Raw genomic sequence first — 25,637 nt, 5'->3', positions numbered from 1 at the left:
ATGTGTGTAACTGTACTGTGTAATGTGTATTTATTAGATGGTGTTATTATAAGTGTAACTGTACTGTGTAATGTATATTTATCAGATTGTGTTATTATGAGTGTAACTGTACTATGTAATGTATATTTATTAGTGTTATTGTGTGTGTAACTGTACTGTGTAATGTATATTTATCAGATTGTGTTATTATGTGTGTAACTGTACTGTGTAATGTATATTTATTAGATAGTGTTATTATGTATGTAACTGTACTGTGTAATGTATATTTATTAGATAGTGTTATTGTGTGTGTAACTGTACTGTGTAATGTATATTTATCAGACAGTGTTATTATGAGTGTAACTGTACTGTTTAATGTATATTTATCAGACAGTGTTATTATGTGTGTAACTGTACTGTGTAATGTATATTTATCAGATTGTTTTATTATGAGTGTAACTGTACTGTGTAAAGTATATTTATCAGATTGTGTTATTATGAGTGTAACTGTTCTGTGTAATGTATATTTATTAGATAGTGTTAATATGAGTGTAACTGTACTGTGTAATGTATATTTATTAGATGCTGTTATTATGAGTGTAACTGTACTATGTAATGTATATTTATTAGACAGTGTTATTAGGTGTGTAACTGTACTGTGTAATGTATATTTATTAGATAGTGTTATTATGTGTGTAACTGTACTGTGTAATGTATATTTATCAGACAGTGTTATTATGAGTCTAACTGTACTGTGTAATGTATATTTATCAGATTGTGGTATTATGAGTGTAACTGTACTTTGTAATGTATTTTTGATGTGTTTTGTGACACTTTTTTGTTTTTCGTGAAACAGTTAACCAGAGCTCTGAGGACGTGGTAATCATTTTACCGTAAATTGTGATTGCGCTCAAGCAATCGTGCTTACTTTCAACTCCTTATACCAGCGGTAAACCCGACAAGCACAAACACCCGCAATAAACCCCTTATCGCTTGCACGCAAACGTTTTCACTCGACTCGTAATCTGGCACATAATGTTTTCTCACTTTGAAATTATAAGTAACTTTATAAATATATTATTTTAGCCACTAATATTTTTGCTTAATAAATAATGTGCTCCTGAGTGCTCTTATTATACACTTAGCTAAAACTGCAGTTGCACTAAACTAATTGCCATCCACAGGTGTAGCAAACACATTTAGTTATTTTGTTACAGATTTGACAGTATTTGCGTTACGGATATGCAATGTGTGCACTAATGAACAGAAGATATAAATGAGCTGTAATTAAACAAATTCCTTTGTTTTAAGAGGATTTATCTAGCTCCCTTTTGATATGTACTTAATACATAGCACAAATTCTGGTTTACTTTGACTAAATCTCTGTAAATTAGATTAAGTTGAGGGTAGACACTCAGCTTTGTTGTGCGCCATCAGTGTAAATTCCCGAGTCTGGGCGAGAACCCTTCCCTGAGGTGAGATATTAAACAATGTCCATCACACTTCAGAGCAGAATTAAAATCCTTTAAAACACAAAAAGACAGTGAAAAGTGCAGCTCTTTTGAAACTTTTTTAAGAGCATAAGATAATTATAAAGGTTCCTTTTTACCCGTGAGAGCAATATAGGAAAATGCACGTAACTCTTAATTACCAAGCGGTAGTAAAACTGTAAATTTAGCATTCGACATAAGGGTCTGACAAATCAGGGTAGGGAATTGACATTGCTTTTAGAATTTAAGTATGGCTTCTAATTTTTTTTAATTATTTTATACACACATATTATATATATTTATTTATTTTTGTTTTTTTGGGGTGAGTTTTAAATTTTATATAATTTTGTGAAACCCAGTAGTAAATTAATTAATCATGCAACATTATTTTTCACAGAAAATTGGGCATGGGACAACATTTAGTATATTTGATTCCATTAAAGGGACATTAAACTCATTTTGTGTATATATTTAAAGATGATAATATTGTTTGCATGACAACAGTTAATTGAAAACATTTTTATTTGATTAAACAAAAAGTGCCCAACTAGTCAGTGGAATTGAATCTGACAGGCTCATAGTAAACACATCAATAATTCTATTAGATTTGTCCCAGAAATGTACCGTTAATGTTTTATTTTGTAGCATAGGAATATTTGATTTAAATAAAACGATAATACATTACAATGCCCTCCTTTAGATGTTACAGAGAAAAATAAAGTAACGCGAGATGTAGTGGTGACTTCAGCCATAATTTTAATAATGACTAAAAAAAATAAATTTTTGTTGTTGCTTAAAAGGATAGATAATCCCTGTATTACCCATTCCCCAGTTTTGCGTAACCAACACTGCTATATTAAAGGGACACTCAAATCAAAATTAAACTTTCATGATTCAGATAGAGCAGCAATTTTGAACAACTTTAAAAATATACTTTTATTAATAAAATGTGCACAGTATTTTTATATTTACACTTTTTGAGCCACCAGCTCCTACTGAGCATGTGCAATAATTCCCAGCTTATACGTATATGAATTTGTGATTGGCTGATCGCTGTCACATGATGCAGTGGGAGTGGAAATAGACATAACTGAAATTTGTCAGAAAAAAATCTACTACTCATTGCATTGTCTTGTTATCTTGTGGTTGTTGTTTATGCAAATCTACTGTATTTTACTGGTTTTTTTAATATACTTTTTACCTCTGTGATTACCTTGTATCTAAGCCTCTGCAGACTGCTCCTTATCTCAGTTATATTAATATACTTTTTACCTCTGTGATTACCCTGTATCTAAGCCTCTGCAGACTGCCTCTTATCCCGGTTATATTAATATACTTTTTACCTCTGTGATTACCCTGTATCTAAGCCTCTGCAGACTGCCCCTTATCTCAGTTATATTAATATACTTTGTACCTCTGTGATTACCCTGTATCTAAGCCTCTGCAGACTGCCCCTTATCCCAGTTATATTAATATACTTTTTACCTCTGTGATTACCTTGTATCTAAGCCTCTGCATACTGCCCCTTATCTCAGTTATATTAATATACATTTTACCTCTGTGATTACCCTGTATCTAAGCCTCTGCAGACTGCTCCTTATCTCAGTTATAATAATATACTTTTTACCTCTGTGATTACCCTGTATCTAAGCCTCTGCAGACTGCCCCTTATCTCAGTTATATTAATATACTTTTTACCTCTGTGATTACCCTGTATCTAAGCCTCTGCAGACTGCCCCTTATCTCAGTTATATTAATACACTTTTTACCTCTGTATAAAATTACATGCCCTATCTCAATTCTGAAAGTTTAATTCTGACTAGACTGACCCTTTAACAGACTCTCCTACAGCAGAAGTATTTGGAACATGAAACTCATTACTGTATAATAGAGTTGTTTTTCTATGGACCTGATTCAGACAGAACATGACTTTTCAATGTACTTTGTTATTATTAACATATCATGTTATTTGTTCGCTTGGTATCCTTTGTTGAAAAGCATACATAGGTAGGCTCATGGGAAGTAATGCAGTACTGGGAGCTAGCTGGCTACTCACATATGCCTCTTGTCATTGGCTCACCCAATGTGTTATCTGCAATCAATAGTCAACAATAAACCCATTAGCCACATTAGAGCATCTCTTCTTCCACTTTTATGTCATTTAAAAGGACAGTCAAGTTAAAACTAAACTTTCATGATTCAGATAGGGCATGCAATTTTTTAATTTTCTTTAATCATCAAATTTGCTTTGTTCACTTGCTATTCTTTGTTGAAAGCTAAAACCTAGGTAGGCACAAACTGATTTCTAAACCGTTAAAAACGCCCTCTTACCTCAGTGCATTTTACAGTTTTTCTCAGCTAGACAGCGCTACTTCATGTGTGCCATATAGATAACATTGTGGAGTTGTGGAGTTATTTATGAGTCAGCACTGACTGGCTAAAATGCAAGTCTGTCAAAAGCACTGAGATAAGGGGGCTGTCAGAAGAGGCTTAGATACAAGGTAATCTCAGGTGTGAAAAGTATATTAAATGGACAGTCAACACCAGAATTTATGTTGTTTAAAATGATAGATAATCCCTTTATTACCCATTCCCCAGTTTAGCATAACCAACACAGTTATAATAATACAAATTTTACCTCTGTAATTACCTTGTATCTAAGCCTCTACAGACTGCTCCTTATCTCAGTTATATTAATATACTTTTTACCTCTGTGATTACCTTGTATCTAAGCCTCTGCAGACTGCTCCTTATCTCCGTTATATTAATATACGTTTTACCTCTGTGATTACCCTGTATCTAAGCCTCTGTAAACTGCCCCTTATCTCAGTTATATTAATATACTTTTTACCTCTGTAATTATCTTGTATCTAAGTCTCTGCAAACTGCCCCCTTATTTCAGTTATATTAATATACTTTTTACCTCTGTGATTACCTTGAATCTAAGTCTCTGCAAACTGCAGACATGATTAAGAACCTGGCATAGGTTTGAAACTTTGTTGGTATGATGGACCCTGTAAGAAATGAATAAAGGTCTTTTTAAAGTTTAACTGGTGGCTGGAAAAATACTTCTTTTGGATACATATTGGGGTCTGGCTAACCCTTTTCCTGTGCCCCAGAAGGTAAATAGGTGCTGTCTTTCACTATCACTATTTAAATCCTCAACATTTTTTTTTTACTTGACTGTCCCTTTAATATAACCGTGTTGGTTGTGCAAAACTAGGGAATGGGTAATAAAGGGATTATCTATATTTTTAAACAATACAAATTCTGGAGTAGACCGTCCCTTTAAGTAACGCTTGTTTTTTCCCTGTCCTCTATGTGTGCTCAGCAGGGTTGCCTGAACTTTGTGCATCACCCAATGGGTGGTGATCTGAGCTGCTATTTACTAGTGGCAAGAATCTTTACAATGTATGTTTCCTACTGTTCTTTTAAAGAGGCCTTGATGTAATTTTTATATATACACAGTGTATATCAGCAACAGCGCTGCAAACTAGCTGTGTACAGCGGAAATGTTTTCCAATCTCCCACACTGTCACTTGTTTAATTTACAAGGTTTTGCAAGTCAAAAGCAGTTCAGAGATACATTCCTGAAAAGCCTGGCAGAATGAGAGTTTATTGTCTCATTTGCTGTGGATAATTAGGGACACATGTAAGTGAATTTGTTCTCTGAGCTACAAAATCACTGTGTAGAATGTTTCTGGGTTGCATGCCTTTCACCAAGTTTACATATGAAGAAAGACATTCCTGCCTATCTAGGGAGACGTAAATAATCATAATTTTCAGAGGTACATTAAAGCAAAAGCAATAAATAATGAATGCATACAGCAAAAATGTTTTATTTTCCTTAAAGAGTTATAAAGGTCAAATTGAAATGTGTATGAATGCATTCAGTTTTAAACATTACTGCAATATACTTTCATTAGCAAATATGCTACATATGTTGTGTGTGACTACAGGAGCTGACAGTGGTGTGTATTGTGTCTGTTGTGTCATCAAGCCACTGGTGATTGGAGCACTCACAGCATATGTACATATGCCACCAAAAAACTAATAACTAGACTCATTTTTGCTAATGGAAGTAAATTACATAATTGCAAATATGCTTACATATAAAATTAAAATGCAACCATGCACACATTTCACTGTTGACCTTTCTATCCCCTTAATGCAACCATTTATGGTAGATTAAATGTATCAACTAAAATCCATTTAAAGCCTATTTTCTTCTATTAAACACTCCTAGAAATCAGAGAATAGTGTTATGGTACCACGATTAATCAGCTTAAGCAAAGTATATCTAACAAGTGTGTGCTTTTTATCAACACTAAATATCTTGTGTAGCATTTTGCAGTAAATACACATGAATACAAGTATAAGCGTTTTTATACATATTTTTAAATTTAGTATCAAAATAAATATATAAATTGTAGATGTAACATGTCTATATTTTTAAACTTTATTTTTCTTGCTTCCAAAAATATAACAGAACAAAAATAAAGTATTGGGAATAGGGAAACACTTCAAATGATTACTGGGCCTTGTGTGTCAATCAGGTCACGCTAATATTAACCCCTTGGCTACCAATGAGGACAGAGCTTTTGGCTGCTAAAGGGTTAATGGGAGTGGCATCATGACTATAACCCCTAAGGTGCTGGCAATCTTAAAAGCACTGCAAGATTCTGTATTAAAAAATACAGTGCAAAGAATTGCACAGCTGGGGGTTAAATCCTTTTTGTACATCAGTAAAGAGTGAAGTGCACCCTGCAGGGAGATGCAAATACCTACATTCTTTTTATTAGCTTCCCCCTGCACTTTTCCTATTAACTGGGCATTATAATAAACCCTACAATGCTTCTCATTACTGTATTGACACATGGAAATGACACTGCTTACTGACCAGTTATCTGTTCCCCTCCCCTCTGAACTACTGCTGATTATCAACAATAAACGTGTGCAAATGATAAATAGCCCTTTCCATCTATGTCAAAGCCTCATTGCAACAGCACTAGGTAACTCATGTAGAATGGAAGCACATGGAATGGTTTTGTAGTCTGCTGGGATATAAGAAATATCTCCTGGAGCTGAATGAAGGGGGGGGGGGTAGATGGGGCATGAACTCTGCTGAGGAAAATGGGACTTGGGATGTGTTCAGATAAACTTTCCTGCATTTCTTTCAGCACAGTCTCTCAATAAAAACAACAGCAAGGCTTGAAATCAGTGATGCAGAACATTAGTATCGGATCTCCCTCATCAGCCATGGTCATATGAACATTACATGTGCCTCAAACACAGCAATAGTGACTTGTAGGTATATGATTATATCAAGCATCATATAGTAAGCAAAGTATAGCACAGTATGGTATGGTACAGTATAGCCAGTATATGGTACATATATCTATAAATATATATATATACTCTGTATACACACACATATATACTGTGTATATATACACACATACACACATACATGATGAATGTCAAAATTATGTCAACCACAATTTTACCAAAATTACATAAATTACAAATTAACCACCAGGGATGACTGACAGGAACAGAATAATCTAAATAGAAAAATAAATATTCAATTTCAAGTGGATTGTTTTCAAAATAAAGTGAATGTTATGACGCTCCAACCTGCCAATGTAATATATACATACATATATATATATATAAAATTAATAACCCTCAATGGCACACTGGCTTATACTTGATTTTTCCTTGTGAAAAACCTGTGTGCTAGTGAGTTATTAATTATTTTGTAACTAACACCAACAACCATGTAGTTGTATATTATAGGAGGACTTGCACCACTGTGAATCTGAATGACTATATATATATATATATATATATAGTACCTGCTACTACACTTATGTAGAATTGTGTCTGTGTATATATCCACATTTAATAGTTTGGGGGGAAACATATTTGAATAAATCACTGAAAGTAACACGTTAATGTTTTACATTAAAAAAAACATGAATGCATTTTTATAAATTAATATTAATGACTAAAAACAAAAATAGACTTTACAATAACAGGAGTATATCAGACCAGTGTATATAATACTAATATTAATTACTAAAACAGACTTTACAATGACATGACTATAACTGACCAGTGTATATAACGGTAATGACCAGCAGTGAGGTGATACCAGGGTATGCACACTTGAATGCAGGACTATAATTGACCAGTGTATATAGCAGTAATGACCAGCAGTGGGGTGATACCGGGGTATGCACACTGTATGAATGCAGGACTATAACTGACCAGTGTATATAACGGTAATGACCAGCAGTGGGGTGATACCGGGGTATGCACACTGTATGAATGCAGGACTATAACTGACCAGTGTATATAACGGTAATGACCAGCAGTGGGGTGATACCGGGGTATGCACACTGTATAAATGCAGGACTATAACTGACCAGTGTATATAACGGTAATGACCAGCAGTGGGGTGATACCGGGGTATGCACACTGTATGAATGCAGGACTATAACTGACCAGTGTATATAGCAGTAATGACCAGCAGTGGGGTGATACCAGGGTATGCACACTGTTTAAATGCAGGACTATAACTGACCAGTGTATATAACGGTAATGACCAGCAGTGGGGTGATACCAGGGTATGCACACTGTATGAATGCAGGACTATAACTGAAAAGTGCATATAACAGTAATGACCAGCAGTGAGGTGATACCAGGGTATGCACACTGTATAAATGCAGGACTATAACTGACCAGTGTACATAGTAGTAATGACCAGCAGTGGGGTGATACCAGGGTATGCACACTGTATAAATGCAGGAGTGTGCTGCTCTCCTCAGCCTGGAAGGGGCCCTTTTGCTTCCCCAAGAATCACATCCACGCACACACTTACTACTGGTCAGGAACATTTAACCCTAAAGTGACTTGTAGAGGAGATGGTGACTGACCCAGGAGAGGGAAGGGATGCAGCAAGTCCCCCACATGTGACTTACCTTGTGCTTTGTGTCTCCCCAAGACAATCTCCACCAGGAAGGTTACCAAGAGCAGTGTGCTGGGGCATCTCCGCCTGTCTGGGTGCATCCTCCTGATGTGCAGAGCCAATAACTCACTCTCAGGGTGCAGGTCCTGCTTGGTATAGGGTTGTGCCCTCCTGATGTGCACAGCCAATAACTCACTCTCAGGGTGCAGGTCCTGCTTGGTATAGGGTTGTGCCCTCCTGATGTGCACAGCCAATAACTCACTCTCAGGGTGCAGGTCCTGCTTGGTATAGGGTTGTGCCCTCCTGATGTGCACAGCCAATAACTCAGTCTCAGGGTGCAGGTCCTGCTTGGTATAGGGTTGTGCCCTCCTGATGTGCACAGCCAATAACTCACTCTCAGGGTGCAGGTCCTGCTTGGTATAGGGTTGTGCCCTCCTGATGTGCACAGCCAATAACTCACTCTCAGGGTGCAGGTCCTGCTTGGTATAGGGTTGTGCCCTCCTAATGTGCACAGCCAATAACTCACACTCAGGGTGCAGGTCCTGCTTGGTATAGGGTTGTGCCCTCCTGATGTGCACAGCCAATAACTCACTCTCAGGGTGCAGGTCCTGCTTGGTATAGGGTTGTGCCCTCCTGATGTGCAGAGCCAATAACTGCTTGGTATAGGGATCTGCCTCTGGTGTGCCAGTCTATGGTGGTAGCTCTGTGTTTGGGGAATTTGTGAGAACCTTATCCCTGAAGCTCCAGCCTCCTCTCTTTGCAGCTCAGATTGAGTTTATGGAGCCAAAGATTTTTACTTCTTTCCGGAGGGCTCTGAAAGGTCGAAGCTGGTTTTACTCTGTGACTCCCTCTGCTCCCTCTCAACTCTATCAACCCCCCCTCCACTTGTCACTTTCCAAAATCTGCAGAAACAGAGCAACTAGTTTGTTCCCAGTAAAGGAGACGCGACGCCGCCCAGTGGCTACAATTGCAATTACATGTGATGCTTATTATACAGACAATACTAAAATAAAATAGTATGGTTTTAGATCAGTTTATAATTGTGCTACTGCCTGAATATAACTGCGTTTAAAGGGAAATAAAACCTGTTTTTTCATGATTCACATAGACCATGCAGCATAGTTGCCAACAGTCCCTGATTTCCAGGGACAGTCCCTGGATTTTGTTGTATGTCCCTGGATATTTTTTGTCCCTGGAAATGTCCCTGAAAATCTCTTTTGCACAACATTTGTTGTATGTATATATATATATATATTTGATTGCAGAACTGAGTGGGCGGAGCAGTTGAACAGTAGGTCGTCAATACTCCAGTAACCCGCTTGCTTGATCTGATGCAAAGTGTCCCTGGAATTTTTTTTTAAATGTTGGCAACTATGCATGCAGTTGTAAATAACTTTCTAATTTACCATTATATCGCATTATTTTTGTTCTCTTGGTACCTTTTGCTGAAAAGCAGGGAAGTAACCTCAGGCGCAAGTCAGCCCCAGAGCAGTAATGCACTACTGGGAGCTAGCTGAACATATCTTGTGACCCAGTGAAAAGAGGCATTTGCATGTAGGCACCATTTACTAGCTAGCTCCTAGTTGTGCATTGCTGCTTATGAGCCTAATTATGTATGCTTTACACAACCAGTCACACAACTCTCACACTGGTTGTGTGAGAGTTGTGTGACTGGTTGTGTAAGAGTTGTATGAGAGTTGTGTGACTGGTTGTGTGAGAGTTGTGTGACTGGTTGTGTAAGAGTTGTGTGAGAGTTGTGTGACTGGTTGTGTAAGAGTTGTGTGACTGGTTGTGTGAGAGTTGTGTGACTAGTTGTGTGAGAGTTGTGTGACTGGTTGTGTGAGAGTTGTGTGAGAGTTGTGTGACTGGTTGTGTAAGAGTTGTGTGACTGGTTGTGTAAGAGTTGTGTGACTAGTTGTGTGAGAGTTGTGTGACTGGTTGTGTGAGAGTTGTGTGAGAGTTGTGTGACTGGTTGTGTAAGAGTTGTGTGACTGGTTGTGTGAGAGTTGTGTGACTGGTTGTGTGAGAGTTGTGTAACTGGTTGTGTAAGAGTTGTGTGACTGGTTGTGTAAGAGTTGTGTGACTGGTTGTGTGAGAGTTGTGTGACTGGTTGTGTGAGAGTTGTGTAAGAGTTGTGTGACTGGCTGTGTGAGAGTTGTGTAAGAGTTGTGTGACTAGTTGTGTGAGAGTTGTGTGACTAGTTGTGTGAGAGTTGTGTGACTGGTTTATAAGAGTTGTGTGACTGGTTGTGTAAGAGTTGTGTGACTGGTTGTGTGAGAGTTGTATGAGAGTTGTGTGACTGGTTGTGTGACTGGTTGTGTGAGAGTTGTATGAGAGTTGTGTGACTGGTTGTGTGAGAGTTGTGTGACTGGTTGTGTGAGAGATGTATGACTGGTTGTGTGAGAGTTGTATGACTGGTTGTGTAAGAGTTGTGTGACTGGTTGTGTGAGAGTTGTATGAGAGTTGTGTGACTGATTGTATGAGAGTTGTGTGACTGGTTGTGTAAGAGTTGTGTGAGAGTTGTGTGACTGGTTGTGTGAGAGTTGTGTGACTGGTTGTGTGAGAGATGTATGACTGGTTGTGTGAGAGTTGTATGACTGGTTGTGTAAGAGTTGTGTGACTGGTTGTGTGAGAGTTGTATGAGAGTTGTGTGACTGATTGTATGAGAGTTGTGTGACTGGTTGTGTAAGAGTTGTGTGAGAGTTGTGTGACTGGTTGTGTGAGAGTTGTGTGACTAGTTGTATGAGAGTTGTGTGACTGGTTGTGTAAGAGTTGTGTGACTGGTTGTGTGAGAGTTGTGTAAGAGTTGTGTGACTGGTTGTGTGAGAGTTGTGTGACTAGTTGTGTGAGAGTTGTGTGACTGGTTGTGTGAGAGTTGTGTGAGAGTTGTGTGACTGGCTGTGTGAGAGTTGTGTGACAGGTTGTGTGAAGGTTGTGTGAGAGTTGTGTGACTGGTTGTGTGAGAGTTGTGTGAAAGTTGTGTACGATTTGTGTGACTAGGTGTGTGACTGGTTGTGTGAGAGTTGTGTGACTGGTTGTGTGAGTTGTGTGGTTGTGTGAGAGTTGTGTGAGAGTTGTGTGAGTGGTTGTGTGAGAGTTGTGTGAAAGTTGTGTACAATTTGTGTGACTAGTTGTGTGACTGGTTGTGTGAGAGTTGTGTAACTGGTTGTGTGAGAGTTTTGTGAAAGTTGTGTACGATTTGTGTGACTAGTTGTGTGAGAGTTGTGTGACTGGCTGTGTGAGAGTTGTGTGAGTGGTTGTGTGAGAGTTGTGGGCTGCTCAAACATTTGCTTGTGAATCTTAGAGATTAAAACAGTGCTCTTTTAGTAAAAAATCAAAGTAAACATAAAAAGAAATAGTGAAAAATTTACTTGTTTTATTGACAAATTATCATTTAGAAATTTCCAGGATAGCCTCTGCCTTTTGTGAGCTAAAAGAGCTGACATTACAGAACTTCTACTTCTACTATCAAATTATTTTTGCCGCAAAAGTCCTCTATTGATCATGGGCAATAAACGGACTGCAGCTACTTTAGGTGTCTCCTAGCAACACTTCAACGGAAAAGCCTTATTGTAAGGACCACAGCCCCCTGTGACAGGAAGTAATGAACCCTTCACAAATTAATAAAAAAAGAAAGAAAGAAAGAAAGAAAGAAAGAAAGAAAGAAAGAAAGAAAGAAAGAAAAGGGAAAATCCTTTTAAAATGATGAATAATACATATTGTAATTATTTCTATTAAAGGGACAGTCAAGTAAAAAAAATATACTGTTTTAAAAGACAGATAATCCCTTTATTACCTATTCCCCAGTTTTGTGCAACCAACACAGTTATATTAATATACTTTTTACCTCTGTTATTATCTTGTATCTAAGCCTCTGCAGACTGCTCCTTATCTCAGTTATATAAATATACTTTTTACCTCTGTGATTACCCTGTATCTAAGCCTCTGCAGACTGCTCCTTATCTCAGTTATATTAATATACTTTTTACCTCTGTTATTATCTTGTATCTAAGCCTCTGCAGACTGCTCCTTATCTCAGTTATATTAATATACTTTTTACCTCTGTGATTACCCTGTATCTAAGCCTCTGCAGACTGCCCCTTATCTCAGTTATATTAATATACTTTTTACCTCTGTGATTACCTTGTATCTAAGCCTCTGCAGACTGCCCCCTTATCTCAGTTATATTAATATACTTTTTACCTCTGTGATTAATTTGTATCTAAGCATCTGCAGACTGCCCCCTTTTCTCAGTTATATTAATATACTTTTTACCTCTGTGATTACCTTGTATCTAAGCCTCTGCAGACTGCCCCTTATCTCAGTTATATTAATATAATTTTTACCTCTGTGATTACCTTGTATCTAAGCCTCTGCAGACTGCCCCCTTATCTCAGTTATATTAATATACTTTTTACCTCTGTGATTACCCTGTATCTAAGTCTCTGCAGACTGCCCCCTTATCTCAGTTATATTAATATACTTTTTACCTCTGTGATTACCCTGTATCTAACCCTCTGCAGACTGCCCCTTATCTCAGTTATATTAATATACTTTTTACCTCTGTGATTACCTTGTATCTACGCCTCTGCAGACTGCTCCTTATCTCAGTTATATTAATACACTATTTACCTCTGTGATTACCCTGTATCTAAGCCTCTGCAGACTGCTCCTTATCTCAGTTATATTAATATACTTTTTACCTCTGTGATTACCCTGTATCTAATCCTCTGCAGACTATTCCTTATCTCAGTTACATTAATATACTTTTTACCTCTGTGATTAATTTGTATCTAAGCATCTTCAGACTGCCCCCTTATCTCAGTTATATTAATATACTTTTTACCTCTGTGATTAATTTGTATCTAAGCCTCTTTTAATAGCCCCCTGATCACATGACTTTTTATTTATTATCTATTGACTTGCATTTTATCCAATTAGTGCAGTGTCTACCACAACCTACGGGTGTGAGCATAATGTTATCTATATGGCTCACATGAACTAGCACTCCCCTGATGTGAAAAGCTGATAAAAATGCATGTGATAAGAGGCTGTCTGTAGTGACTTAGAAACAGGAAGAGATTTAGAGGTTTAAAGGTATAAAGTATATTAAAGGGACACTGAACCCACATTTTTTCTTTTGTGATTCAGATAGAGCATGCAATTTTAAGCAACTTTCTAATTTACTTCTATTATCAAATTTTCTCCATTCTCTTGTTATCTTTATTTGAAAAGCAAGAATATAAGTTTAGATGCCGACCCAATTTTGGTAAAAAAAAACCTGGGTTGTTTTTTCTGATTGGTGGATAAATTCATCCACCAATAAGCAAGTGCTATCCAGAGTCTGAACCAAAATAATTGTCTGACTCCTTAGCTTAGATGCCTTCTTTTTGTACCTCAGTTGTGATTGTTGGGTTGAGGAGGACAGTGAAAATTGCTCCTCACTGCTGCCATCCCTTTTATCCGAGCCACGCCACTATCCACGCCCTGCATTGCCTAGTTATGCACCAAACCACCCATGGTCTCACTGTATTCCCACAGTCTGTCTCCACCTGGTCAATACCACCCACTCCATATCTGCAAATCTAACAACTGCCTCCCCGACTCAGCTATCAGCTTCCTGGTCCATGAGTGGTGCAATGAAGACGGTTTGCTACTGTAATTTATAGAACCATTAACATGGACATGTGGAATCAAAATTTTTTCTTTTTATAAATATTTATTGAAGACAAATCTTAAAAAAAGAAAGTTATACAGTAACATAACCATTAAAGAACAAAAAACAAAACAGGAAGATGTAACCATATCCCTATGTTATCAATCAGCGAGTAACAAAATCTTACTACTGTATGACATCAATAAGATCAACCCTGCAACCAAATCAGCAGCCTCAAGTCAACATTTAACCAATACAAATGAACCTACACGGAAAAAAAGGGGGGGTGAGGAAAGGGGCAGCCCCAGAATGCACAATTAGCTCGCCACTTCCTGACCCACTAATGGAATAATCTGGTTTATTTTGGTCCAAAAACTGTTCCCCATGTATAAGATAAATTCATCCCAAACTTTTATATATTCATTTATCCGATTTGTTTTGTAAAATTTAGTATCATGGGCTTCCAGGATGGCCTGACTTGCCAATCGGTGTTTAACTGCGCCAATCGAGGGAGTTTCTTTACTGATCCACTTATTAAAAACTAGTCCTAAAGCCCGTTCACACGGGCCATTTTTTGCAGTACAGCGGTCCCACCCCTTGCGCTCTCTCCCTCCCCCTCTCTTTTGCTCGCTCTCTCTCCCCCCTCTCTTTTGCTCTCTCTCTCTCCCCCTCTCTTTTGCGCTCTCTCTCCCCCTCTCTTTTGTGCTCTCTCTCCCCCCCTCTTTTGCGCTCTCTCTCTCCCCCTCTCTTTTGCGCTCTCTCTCTCCTCCTCTCTTTTGCGCTCTCTCCCCCACTCTTTTGCGCGCTCTCTCTCCCCCCTCTCTTTTGCGCTTTCTCTCCCTCCTCTCTTTTGCGCTCTCTCCCCCTCTCTTTTGCGCGCTCTCTCTCCCCCCTCTCTTTTGCGCTTTCTCTCCCTCCTCTCTTTTGCGCTTTCTCTCCCTCCTCTCTTTTGCACTCTCTCCCCCTCTCTTTTCCGCCCTGTCATGCCCAGCCAGGCCCTGTCACGGCAGACCACACTCACTTCAGCCCACAACGGAGATCAGGTAGGGACTCTAGGGTCAGGTGTGTTTGTCCTCCTGCTGTCTCTACTGCGCATGACAGCTTCGGACAAACACACTTGGCCTTTTATATTATAGAATAAGTGACCTTGCAAGAACAATTGCCCATTGGATGGATTTATACTTTTAGCCCAAGCTTTATGCTCTATTTAAAAATAGAGAATTTTCTTATGAGATCTTAAATCTTTTCCCCAAGACTAAAATGATTAGATATTCAACTTTACCCCAAAGCTGACGTATTTTTGGACAATGGTATACCAGATGAAGAATATTGGGATCCCCCTCCCTACATTTTTTGCAAATATTCCATTTTAATGCTCTCCTGGGGGTAATATACTCTTGATGAACCAACCTAAAATGTGATTCTCTAAATGTAACTGCCCTAGTAACAGTTTTAATAGTTACAAAACTTTTTTGGATTTTAAAATCTTCACTGAAGTGACTGTCAAACCTACTCCACTTGCTGTTGTAATCTCTAGTTATTCCCTCCACTACCGAAGATTGTAGAGTACCATAAATAAATAATAATAAACCTTTCTTAATCTTAGGACAGTCTAGTATAGGATGTATTTGACCAATATTTGGTGACATTTTTATCATCTGAAGTAAATAATGCTTTGCTTGTATAAAAAAAAACGTATCTGTTGTTGGCACACTATATATTATTTGGAATTCTTTAAAGTTATAGGGTTTTGTAGTTAGAGGGTCCAGCAAATGATTAATAGATCAGATATTCATACTCTTCCACAGTTGAAATAATTTACAATGTAATCCGGGTAAGAATCTAGGATTACCTAGGAGAGGAAGTTGTTTAGAAACTGAAAAACTTCCCCCCATGTACTTCAACGCGGCTCTCCAGGCTGATGAAATGTCCTTTAGCAAGGGATGGGAGGAAATCCTTATCCCTAGTTCTTTATTTGAGGAATGCAAAATAAAAAGAAGGGAAAAGGGGGCATATATTGTTTAGTCCATGCTACACTTGGTAAAATTATCTGTTTGCGCTACCCAATCTAATGGGAATCTTAGCAGAGTTGCGCGATTATAGATTTTTATATTAGGTAGTGCCAGTCCACCCTTGGCAAAAGGAAGAACGATTTTATCAAGCCTAATCCTAGGTTTCTTTCCCCGCCAAAGGAAATATCTCAGTGTTTTCGTGAACTTATTAAGATCTGATGGTTTAATTACCAAAGGCAACATCCTAAGAGGGTACAGAATTCTTGGGAGAATAAACATTTTGAAAACTGCCACCCTACCTGAAAGGGAGAGCGGCATATAAACCCAATTTTATTATCTTTCTGCATTATTTTGGAGAAATGAAAGAAGGAAGAGGTCCCCGCTTGGAAGAAGATGTCGGCCGCTTGGAAGAAGACTTCACTGCCTGGAACATGACCTTCTCTGCCGGACTTCAGGAACGGTGAATACCTATTTGTGGGGTTAGACTTAAGCTTTTTTTTATTTTTGGGGGATTTTTTTTTTTTTTTTTTAGATTAGGGATTTATTGGGCACTCTTAAAAGAGCTGAATGCCCTTTAAGGGCAGTAAAAGAGCTGAATGCCCTTTAAGGGCAGTAAAAGAGCTGAATGCCCTTTAAGGGCAGTAAAAGAGCTGAATGCCCTTTTAAGGCAATGCCCATACAAATGCCCCCTTAGGGGCAATGGGTAGTTTAGGATTTTTAAGGGTTAGTTTTTTTTATTTTTGGGGGTTTAGTGGGTGGGGGGTTTTACTGTTAGAGCTGTTTAACTTAGGGCAATGCCCTACAAAAGGCTATTGGTAGTTTAGTATTAAATTTGGGGTGTTTTTATTTTGGGGGCTTTTTTATTTTCATAGGGATTAGGTTTAATTTTTTTATTTTTGATCATTTCTTTTATTATTTTATGTAATGTTAGACTTTTTTATTTTTTGTAATCTTAGATTAATTTAATCTTATTTTTTTTATTTTTAAGCAATGTTAGCTTTTTTATTTTAATTGTTTGTAATTTAGTCATTTTTAATTTAGGCAATTGGGGTTAATTTAGGGGGTGTTAGGTTAGGGGGCTTAGTAATTTAATTAGTTATTTCCGTTGTGGGGGTTTGGCAGTTTAGAGGTTAATAGTTTTATTAAGATTATTGCGTTGTGTGAGTTTGGCAGATTAGGGGTTAATAGATTATAAGGTTTGTTGCGATGTGTGTTAATGGTGGATTAGGGGTTAATAGTTTTAATAGGTACTTTACAATGTGGGTTAATGGCAGATTAGGGGTTAATACATTTATTAGGTAGTTTGGATGTTGGAGTTGGTGGGTTTAGGGGTTAATACTTTTATTAGGTAGATTGCGATGTGGGTGAATGGCGGGTTAGGGTTTAATAGTTTAATTAGGCATATTGCGTTGTGGGGTGTTGTCGGTTTAGGGGTTAATACGTTTATTAGTTGCAATGTGGGGGGATTGCGTACATAGGGGTTTTATGTGTCGGGTTTATTTTTGGGAGGCGGGTTAGACTTTTACGGGAGATTTGACATTTTCTTTATTTTCTTAGGCGCCGGCAGTTTCTAAAGTGCTGTAAGTCACTGGCGACTCCAGAAATGTGTATTTACGTTCATTTCTGGACATCGCTAGTTTATCCGACTTACGGCACTTTATGAACTGCCGGCGCTGTATATTTGATACCACAATGTGCAAGGTGAAATTACAGGCGGTGCGGGTTTCAGCAGTTGCGCTGAAGCTTGCACCGCATATGTAATCTCGCCCATGAAATAAATACTTCCCTACACACAGAGTTATGTACTTCCCCTACACAATGTGCAGTAACATTATATCATAGGACTATTTGTCATAACATTTTCTGCACAATAGATTACAATATTTCATGACATATCAAAGCAAGGAACCCTACAGTGCAGATCACATCTGTATACCATAGATTTAGTTTTATCTTTTACAGAAGTACTTGGAACAAAATACAGTTTCATGTGATACAAATGTTTCACAATACATGTACATAAGTAAAGAATATGACTTATGTGAAAGATAATTAGTGTTCTTGCAATACTGTTATGAATTGAACATTTATTTAATGTACTCTATATTGTACTGATCCCACATATAGGGCCAGGTTATCTGACATGTTTCAAGAATACACCAGACCTTTCAGCTATGCCATGGAACGCCCCTGTTCAGCACGATATCACGGGTAGGATAACCCACTTTATTTATACAGTTCTCCGTATAAATAAACGTATTGCTCCGTATAAATAAACTTATAGCTCCTTATAAATAAACTTATAGCTCTGTATCAGTCAACTTATAGCTCCGTATAAATAAACTTGTAGCTCCATATAAATAAATGTTTATCTTCGTATAAATAAAGTTATAGCTCAGTATAAATAAAGTTATAGCTCAGTATAAATAAACTTATAGCTCTGTATAAATAAACTTATAGCTCCATATAAATAAATGTTTATCTTCGTAAAATAAAGTTATAGCTCAGTATAAATAAAGTTATAGCTCAGTATAAATAAACTTATAGCTCTGTATAAATAAACTTATAGCTCCATATAAATAAATGTTTATCTTCGTAAAATAAAGTTATAGCTCAGTATAAATAAAGTTATAGCTCAGTATAAATAAACTTATAGCTCTGTATAAATAAACTTATAGCTCCATATAAAACATAATTTATACTTACCTGATAAATTATTTTCTTTCCTGGCATGGAGAGTCCACGAATCCATTCAATTACTAGTGGGAATTCAACTCCTGGCCACCAGATGGAGGCAAAGAACACCGCAGCAAAGCTTCAAGTATCCTCCCACTACCCATAATCCCCAGTCATTCAGCCGAGGAATTATGGAAAGAGAAGAAGACACAAAGGGTATAGAGCTGCCTGAGGTTTAGAAAAATGACAAAAAGCCGTCTTAAAAATAAGGGCGGGTCATGGACACTCCATGCCAGGAAAGAAAATAATTTATCAGGTAAGTATAAATTGAGCCGTAATTTTGTCTGGAGGCTGCTGTCCAGCTGTCTCATAAGCCAATTAAATAACACTTCTCAACCAGAAGCAGAGAGTAGAAGAAGTGGCCTTCTGACCTCTCCATTTACCAAAAAAGACAACAAAAAGAGCAGAAGATTTATGAAAATCTTTTGTAGCCTATAAATAGAACCTTAAAGCACGCACAACATCCAGATTGTGCAATAACTGCTCCTTCTTAGAGGAAGGATTAGGACAAAATGAAGGAAAAACAATTTCTTGGTAATATTGCGTTCCGAGACCACCTTAGGTAGAAATCCTAATTTAGTATGGAGAACCGCCTTATCTGCATGAAGAATAAGATAAGGAGAATCACACTGTCAAGTCGAAAGCTCCGTAACTCGACGGGCAGAGGAAATTGCCAGCAGAAACAAAACCTTCCAGGACAATAACTTGATATCAACAGAATGCATAGTCTCAAATGGAGCCTGCTGTAGAACTTTAAGAACCAGATTAAGACTCCAAGGAGGAGCAATTGACATAAACACAGGCCTGATACTAACCAAAGCCTGGACAAAAGATTGAACATCTGGCATCAAAATTGCCAGATGCCTCTGCAGAAGAATCGACAGAGCCGAAATCTAACCATTTAGGGTACTGACTGATAAACCCTTCTCCAGGCCCTACTGAAGAAAGGACAGAATACGGGGAACTCTCACATGACTCCAAGAAAAAACCCTAGATCTGCACCAGTGAAGTATTTACACCATACCTTATAATAAATCTTGCGAGTAACAGGCTTACAAGCCTGAATCATAGTCTCAATAGCTTTCACAGAAAAACCTCGTCTGGACAAGAATAAGCGTTCAATCTCCAAGCGGTCAGCATCAGAGAGACTAAGTTCGGATGGAGGAAAAGACCCTGAAGTAGAAGATCCTTCCTCAGAGGAAATTTCCACTGGGGAAATGACGACATCCTCACTAGGTACGCAAACCAAGTTCTGTGAGGCTAAGCTGGAGCTATTAGTATCACCGAAGCCTGCTCCTGTTTGATACAAGCTATCACCCGAGGAAGGAGGGCAACCAGATGAAACAGATAAATTAGACTGAAATACCATGGCACTGCCAGGGTGTCTACCAGAGCTGCTTGAGGATCTTTTGATCTTGCTCCATATCTTGGAAGCTTGGCATTTAGACTAGATGCCAACAGATCCAGCTCCAGAACTCTCCACTTGAGGGTTAACCTCGACAAAACTTCTGGATGGAGAGCCCATTCCCCTGGATGAAACATCTGCCTGCTCAGATAATCTGCTTCCCAGTTGTGCACCCCTGGGATATGAATGGTAGAGAGATGACAATTGTGAGACTCTGCCCACTGAAGAATGCAAGTCACCTCCTTCATAGCTAACAAGCTCCGAGTTCCTCCTTGGTGGTTGACATACGCCACCAAAGTGATGTTGTCTGATTGAAATCTGATAAACCGGACTAAACTCAGTTGAGGCTAAGCTGATAGAGCATTGAAAATTGCTCTCAATTCTAGGATATTTATAGGGAGGGCAGACTCCTGATGAGTCCAAAGTCCCTGAGCTCTTAGGGACCCCCAAACTGCTCCCCAGCCTAACAAACTGGCATCCATGGTCACAATCTCCCAAGAAGGTCTTAGGAAACAAGTGCCCTGAGACAAATGGTCCTGGGAGATCCACCAAGACAGAGACATCCTTGTCTGAGAGTCTAAAACTATCCTCTGAGAGAGATCCAAGTGGTCTCCATTCCATTAATTGAGCATACATAACTGTAGAGGTCTCAGATGGAAGCGAACAAATGGAATAATGTCCATGGATGCCACCATGAGACCAAATACTTCCATGCATACAGCCACAGATGGACGAACAGAGGACTGAAGAGAAAGACAGGCCTCCAGAAGCTTGAATTTTCTGACTTCCATCAAAACAATCTTCATAGATACTGAGTCTATGACTGTCCCCAGGAAACATACCCTGGTACTTGACACCAAGGAACTTTCCCTAGATTCACCTTCCATCCGTGAGAGCGGAGAAGAGCTAACAGAGAATCTGTATGGGATCTTGCTAACTGAAATGACGCCTGGCCCAAGATATCGTCCAGGTAAGGAGCCACCACAATTCCTTAAGATCTTGCCACAGCCAAAAGAGCCCCTAGAACCTTCGAAAAGATTCAAGGAGCAGTGGCGAGGCCAAAAGGCAGAGCTACAAATTGGAAATGTTGATCCAAAAAAGCGAACCTCAGGAACTTGAAATGTTAGGTATATAGTGGTCATAAACTGAACCTCCTGAACTAGAGGAAGAATAGAATGAATAGTCTCCATTTTGAAGGACGGGACTTTGAGAAACTTGTTGAAAGACTTAGACAGGCCCATTTATCAAGCTCCGTACGGAGCTTGAAGGGCCGTGTTTCTGGCGAGTCTTCAGACTCGCCAGAAACACAAGTTATGAAGCAGCGGTCTAAAGACCGCTGCTCCATAACCCTGTCCGCCTGCTCTGAGCAGGCGGACAGGAATCACCGGAAATCAACCCGATCGAATACGATCGGGTTGATTGACAGCTCCCTGCTGGCGGCCGATTGGCCGCGAGTCAGCAGGGGGCGGCGTTGCACCAGCAGCTCTTGTGAGCTGCTGGTGCAATGTTAAATGTGGAGAGCGTATTGCTCTCCGCATTTAGCGAGGTCTTGCGGACCTGATCCGCAGTGTCGGATCAGGTCCGCAAGCCCTTTGATAAATGGGCCCCAAAGTCTAGAATGGGTCGAAAAGTTCCCTCCTTTTTGAGAACTACAAAAAGATTTGAATAAAATCCCTGACCCTGTTCTGCTAGAGGAACTAGGATAATCCCTCCCAGAGAGGACAAATCCCTTATGCAGTTTAAGAAGGCCTCTCCCTTTACCTGGTTTACAAATAATCTTGATAATAGGAATCTGTCCCTCGGGGGACAAGACTTGAATCCTATCCTGTATCCCTGGGAGACTACATCCACTGCCCAAGGATCTGGAACATTGCGAATCCAAGCCTGCTTAAAAAAGGAAAGCCTGCCCCTACCTGATCCAGAACTGGATCAGTGGTGCCCCCTTCATGCTGACTTGGCCTCAGCGGAAGGCTTTCTGTATTGCTTACCCTTGTTCCAGGGCTGGCTAGCTCTCCAAGAAATCTTGGCTTGCTCAGATTTAAAAGATCTCTGTCCCTTGAAATTACAAAAGGAACGAAAATTAGAAGTCTGCCGACCCTTGGGTCTATTCTTCTTATCCTGTGGTAAAAAACTCCCTTTCCACCAGTAACCATGGAAATGATCTCTGCCAGACCAGGATCAAATAAAATCTTACTCTTAAAAGGTAGAGAGAGAAGCTTGGATTTAGAAGTCACATCCGCAGACCGAGACTTGAACCAAAGGGCTCTGCGGGCTAGTTTCGCAAAACTAGAAATCTTGGCTCCCAGCCTAAAAACTTGCATACTGGCATCACAGAAAAAAATATTAGCCAGTTTTAGAGCCTTGATCCTATCCTGGGTCTCCTCTATAATAGTCTCCTCTGAAATTAGATCAGACAAAGAGTCACACCAATAAATGGCTTTACCTAAATGGTCTTACTTTGACTAAAGCTAGATTATATGTGCAAACCTTGCTATTAACGTTACTAGTTGTCTTATGATAGTGAAAGGTTTTACTATACTTGAATTCTATACAAAGGCTCTGAGAGACATAAGATACCACTCATTACCTGCTAATATACCGCTCAGTTGCAAGAAACCAAAAGGGGTTTTTCTATCACAGCTTTATTAAAGCATAAATAAATAATATTTTTCCAGCTGTTAAATATCAAGTAAGCAAATATCAATACGAACCGAATTGAAAGATGTATATACCTTAGCCTTGTTTATAGTTTAACTTATATATAAACAACGGTGCTCTGGTGCATAAGGAACTTTACAAACTCAATAAAATTTCTAAATTGAGAGAATCAACTCACAACTCTATACATATGTTGGTTAAAAGTATATACTTATCTTCAAGCCACCCAAGAGACTCAACAAATATACTAACTGTGTAGGTGTGATACTATTAACTCATATTAAGTAACTATTTGAACATAATAAGCATTTACAACACATGCACTATGTTTAAACTTTAACCAAACACAGACATTAGTATTTAACTTTGAGCTAATGAGCAGGTAGGACATCTTTAACTGTCACTCAGTAAATATTTGAACACTATAATTGAATTATAGTGCGTATAAACACTATTCTAGTTGGTTTGAACACACAACCATATGTATGCACATGATATACAGTTACTACATTCCCATATTATTAACTACTGAGTGGAATTGACTTACTATTGACTTACCTACTATTTATTTAACCCCAGTAGGTGATTTGATCACATATACAGATAGCAACTATTTATTATAATTGGACTAATGCTGATACTTACCTGTATACATACCCTAAAGATTTATTTCAATTGTAGTATATAAACTGATTTGACGGAGGAATCATAAGAGTAATTTTAACATAATTTCCTATCTTTTTGTATAACTAATAAAAGTTAAGTTTTATTATTCTTGTCCACTAGTTCATATCATATATGTTTGATTAATTATATCCATGTACAAATAACCACCCAGAGTGCTATTAAGTGTATTCTTTCCAGAGTAAGTCTCTTCTTACTCTTACCAATTTTTCTCACCAATAAGAGGCTGCACCAGCAACTGTAACAATACTAGCAACTGGTTGCTACTGCAAACCCTGATGAAGAAATATCTTTCTTAAATATGCCTCCAGTTTCTTATCTATAGGGTCTCTAAAAGAGTAAATATCCTTGAGAGGAATAGTAGTTCTCTTGGCTAAGGTAGATATAGCAACCTCTACACAGATCTCACACTGAATAAACCACAGGAAACATCTTTTTATTCACAGGAGATGGGTTAAAAGGAACACCCAGCTTCTCCCATTCCTGAGATATAACGATTAGTACGTCTAGTGACACCAGCGTCACCAGAGTACTACTAAGTGGCGCCTAGGGCAAATATGACACAATATAAAATCTTCAATCTAATACAATTTGGACAAATATTACCATAGATATTGAAAATCGTAAAGTACTGTACAAAGATGGATAAAGCAACAATACTTGGTAATCAATATAGGAATCCTAATTCTAAAGGATAGATGCAAAAATAAAAAAAACAATTCAAAAGTTAAAAAAGGACCAGAGGATAATAGTTATATGGATATATAGGAACTATATTAGTCCAGTATATATGGTTAGTTAGTCAAGTTCAACAAAGTCCAATTTTTGATACCCAAAGGATAAATATAGTGGGCAATGTTTCAAGAGAAGGTAGGCTGCTCCTCCAGAGTGTTATGCCAGGAACACAGATGGAAAATCTAGGAGAAAATAGATAGAGGGTGCCACATGGTGCAGATCAAACAAGATAAGGACAAAGCAACAGTATAATCATAGGAATCCTACTCACAAGTAATGGCGCACGTAAAAGTGCAGTAATCGCAGTCCGGAACCACACGTCGTCCGGTAGACCACAATGGGTAGATTTCACCGATGGAGGTCCTCGTCTCACCAGGGAGAGTCCAGGGATATCCAAGATAATATAGTAGGTGTAGATCAGTGCACCAGAGATCCAACAGGGAGTCCGATAAGGTGCTTAGGAAGGTGCCAAATGGATATATCAAGCCAAAGCTCAAAAAAGAAAAAGTGTAGTCGGCAGCAGGTAGAGAGTTAAAAATGTTTAAAAGTTTAATAACAAAAAAAACTTTAAAACATTTTTAACTCTCTACCTGCTGCCGACTACACTTTTTCTTTTTTGAGCTTTGGCTTGATATATCCATTTGGCACCTTCCTAAGCACCTTATCGGACTCCCTGTTGGATCTCTGGTGCACTGATCTACACCTACTATATTATCTTGGATATCCCTGGACTCTCCCTGGTGAGACGAGGACCTCCATCTGTGAAATCTACCCATTGTGGTCTACCGGACGACGTGTGGTTCCGGACTGCGATTACTGCACTTTTACGTGCGCCACAACTTGTGAGTAGGATTCCTATGATTCCTGAGATATAATGTCAGACATGCGATCTGGAACAGGAAAAACTTCCACAGATTTAGGTTTGACATCAAAAACTCTATTCAGATAATTAGCCTTTTTAGGAGCCTCTGCAACAGTTTCAGAGTCATCCTAAGTAGCTAAAACCTCCTTAAAAAGAAAACAGAGATGCTCCAGTTTAAATCTAAAACGAACCTCCTCAGAATCTATTGCCAGAAAATCCGATCTGTCTCCTTGAAAATCTGGCTTCCAAGCAGCCGGCTAGTAACAAACTGTTCAGCACTCAGGAAGTAACAGCGCGGTTACATGATCGCAAATTCAAAAGTAAGGTGTGGTCCAACAACTTTCTTAAAGAGATATTACCAAAACTAAATAAAAGGTAAACTTGTGCAAACAAATCCCCATAGCCAAAATAAATGAAAAACCTTCACAGTGCCCTGAACTGCTGCCC

The 25,637-nt window shown here is 38.5% G+C and overlaps 1 protein-coding gene across 1 annotated transcript in view; it reads right to left on the bottom strand.

Moving 5' to 3' along the window:
* ROR1 (receptor tyrosine kinase like orphan receptor 1) overlaps nt 1-9,210 on the bottom strand; it is a 718,546-nt gene extending 709,336 nt beyond the window's left edge. The window contains exon 1 of the mRNA XM_053693674.1: nt 8,456-9,210. Coding sequence (XP_053549649.1) covers nt 8,456-8,543 — 88 coding nt within the window. The 5' untranslated portion in view covers nt 8,544-9,210. The remainder of the gene's footprint in view (nt 1-8,455) is intronic.
* Between the last annotated feature and the right edge of the window lie 16,427 nt (nt 9,211-25,637).

Source organism: Bombina bombina, chromosome 10 (assembly GCF_027579735.1).
Source record: "Bombina bombina isolate aBomBom1 chromosome 10, aBomBom1.pri, whole genome shotgun sequence".
NCBI classification, from domain to species: Eukaryota; Metazoa; Chordata; class Amphibia; order Anura; family Bombinatoridae; genus Bombina; species Bombina bombina.
Note: the sequence above shows the minus strand (reverse complement) of the source record. Positions and strands in the feature narration are given on the sequence as shown.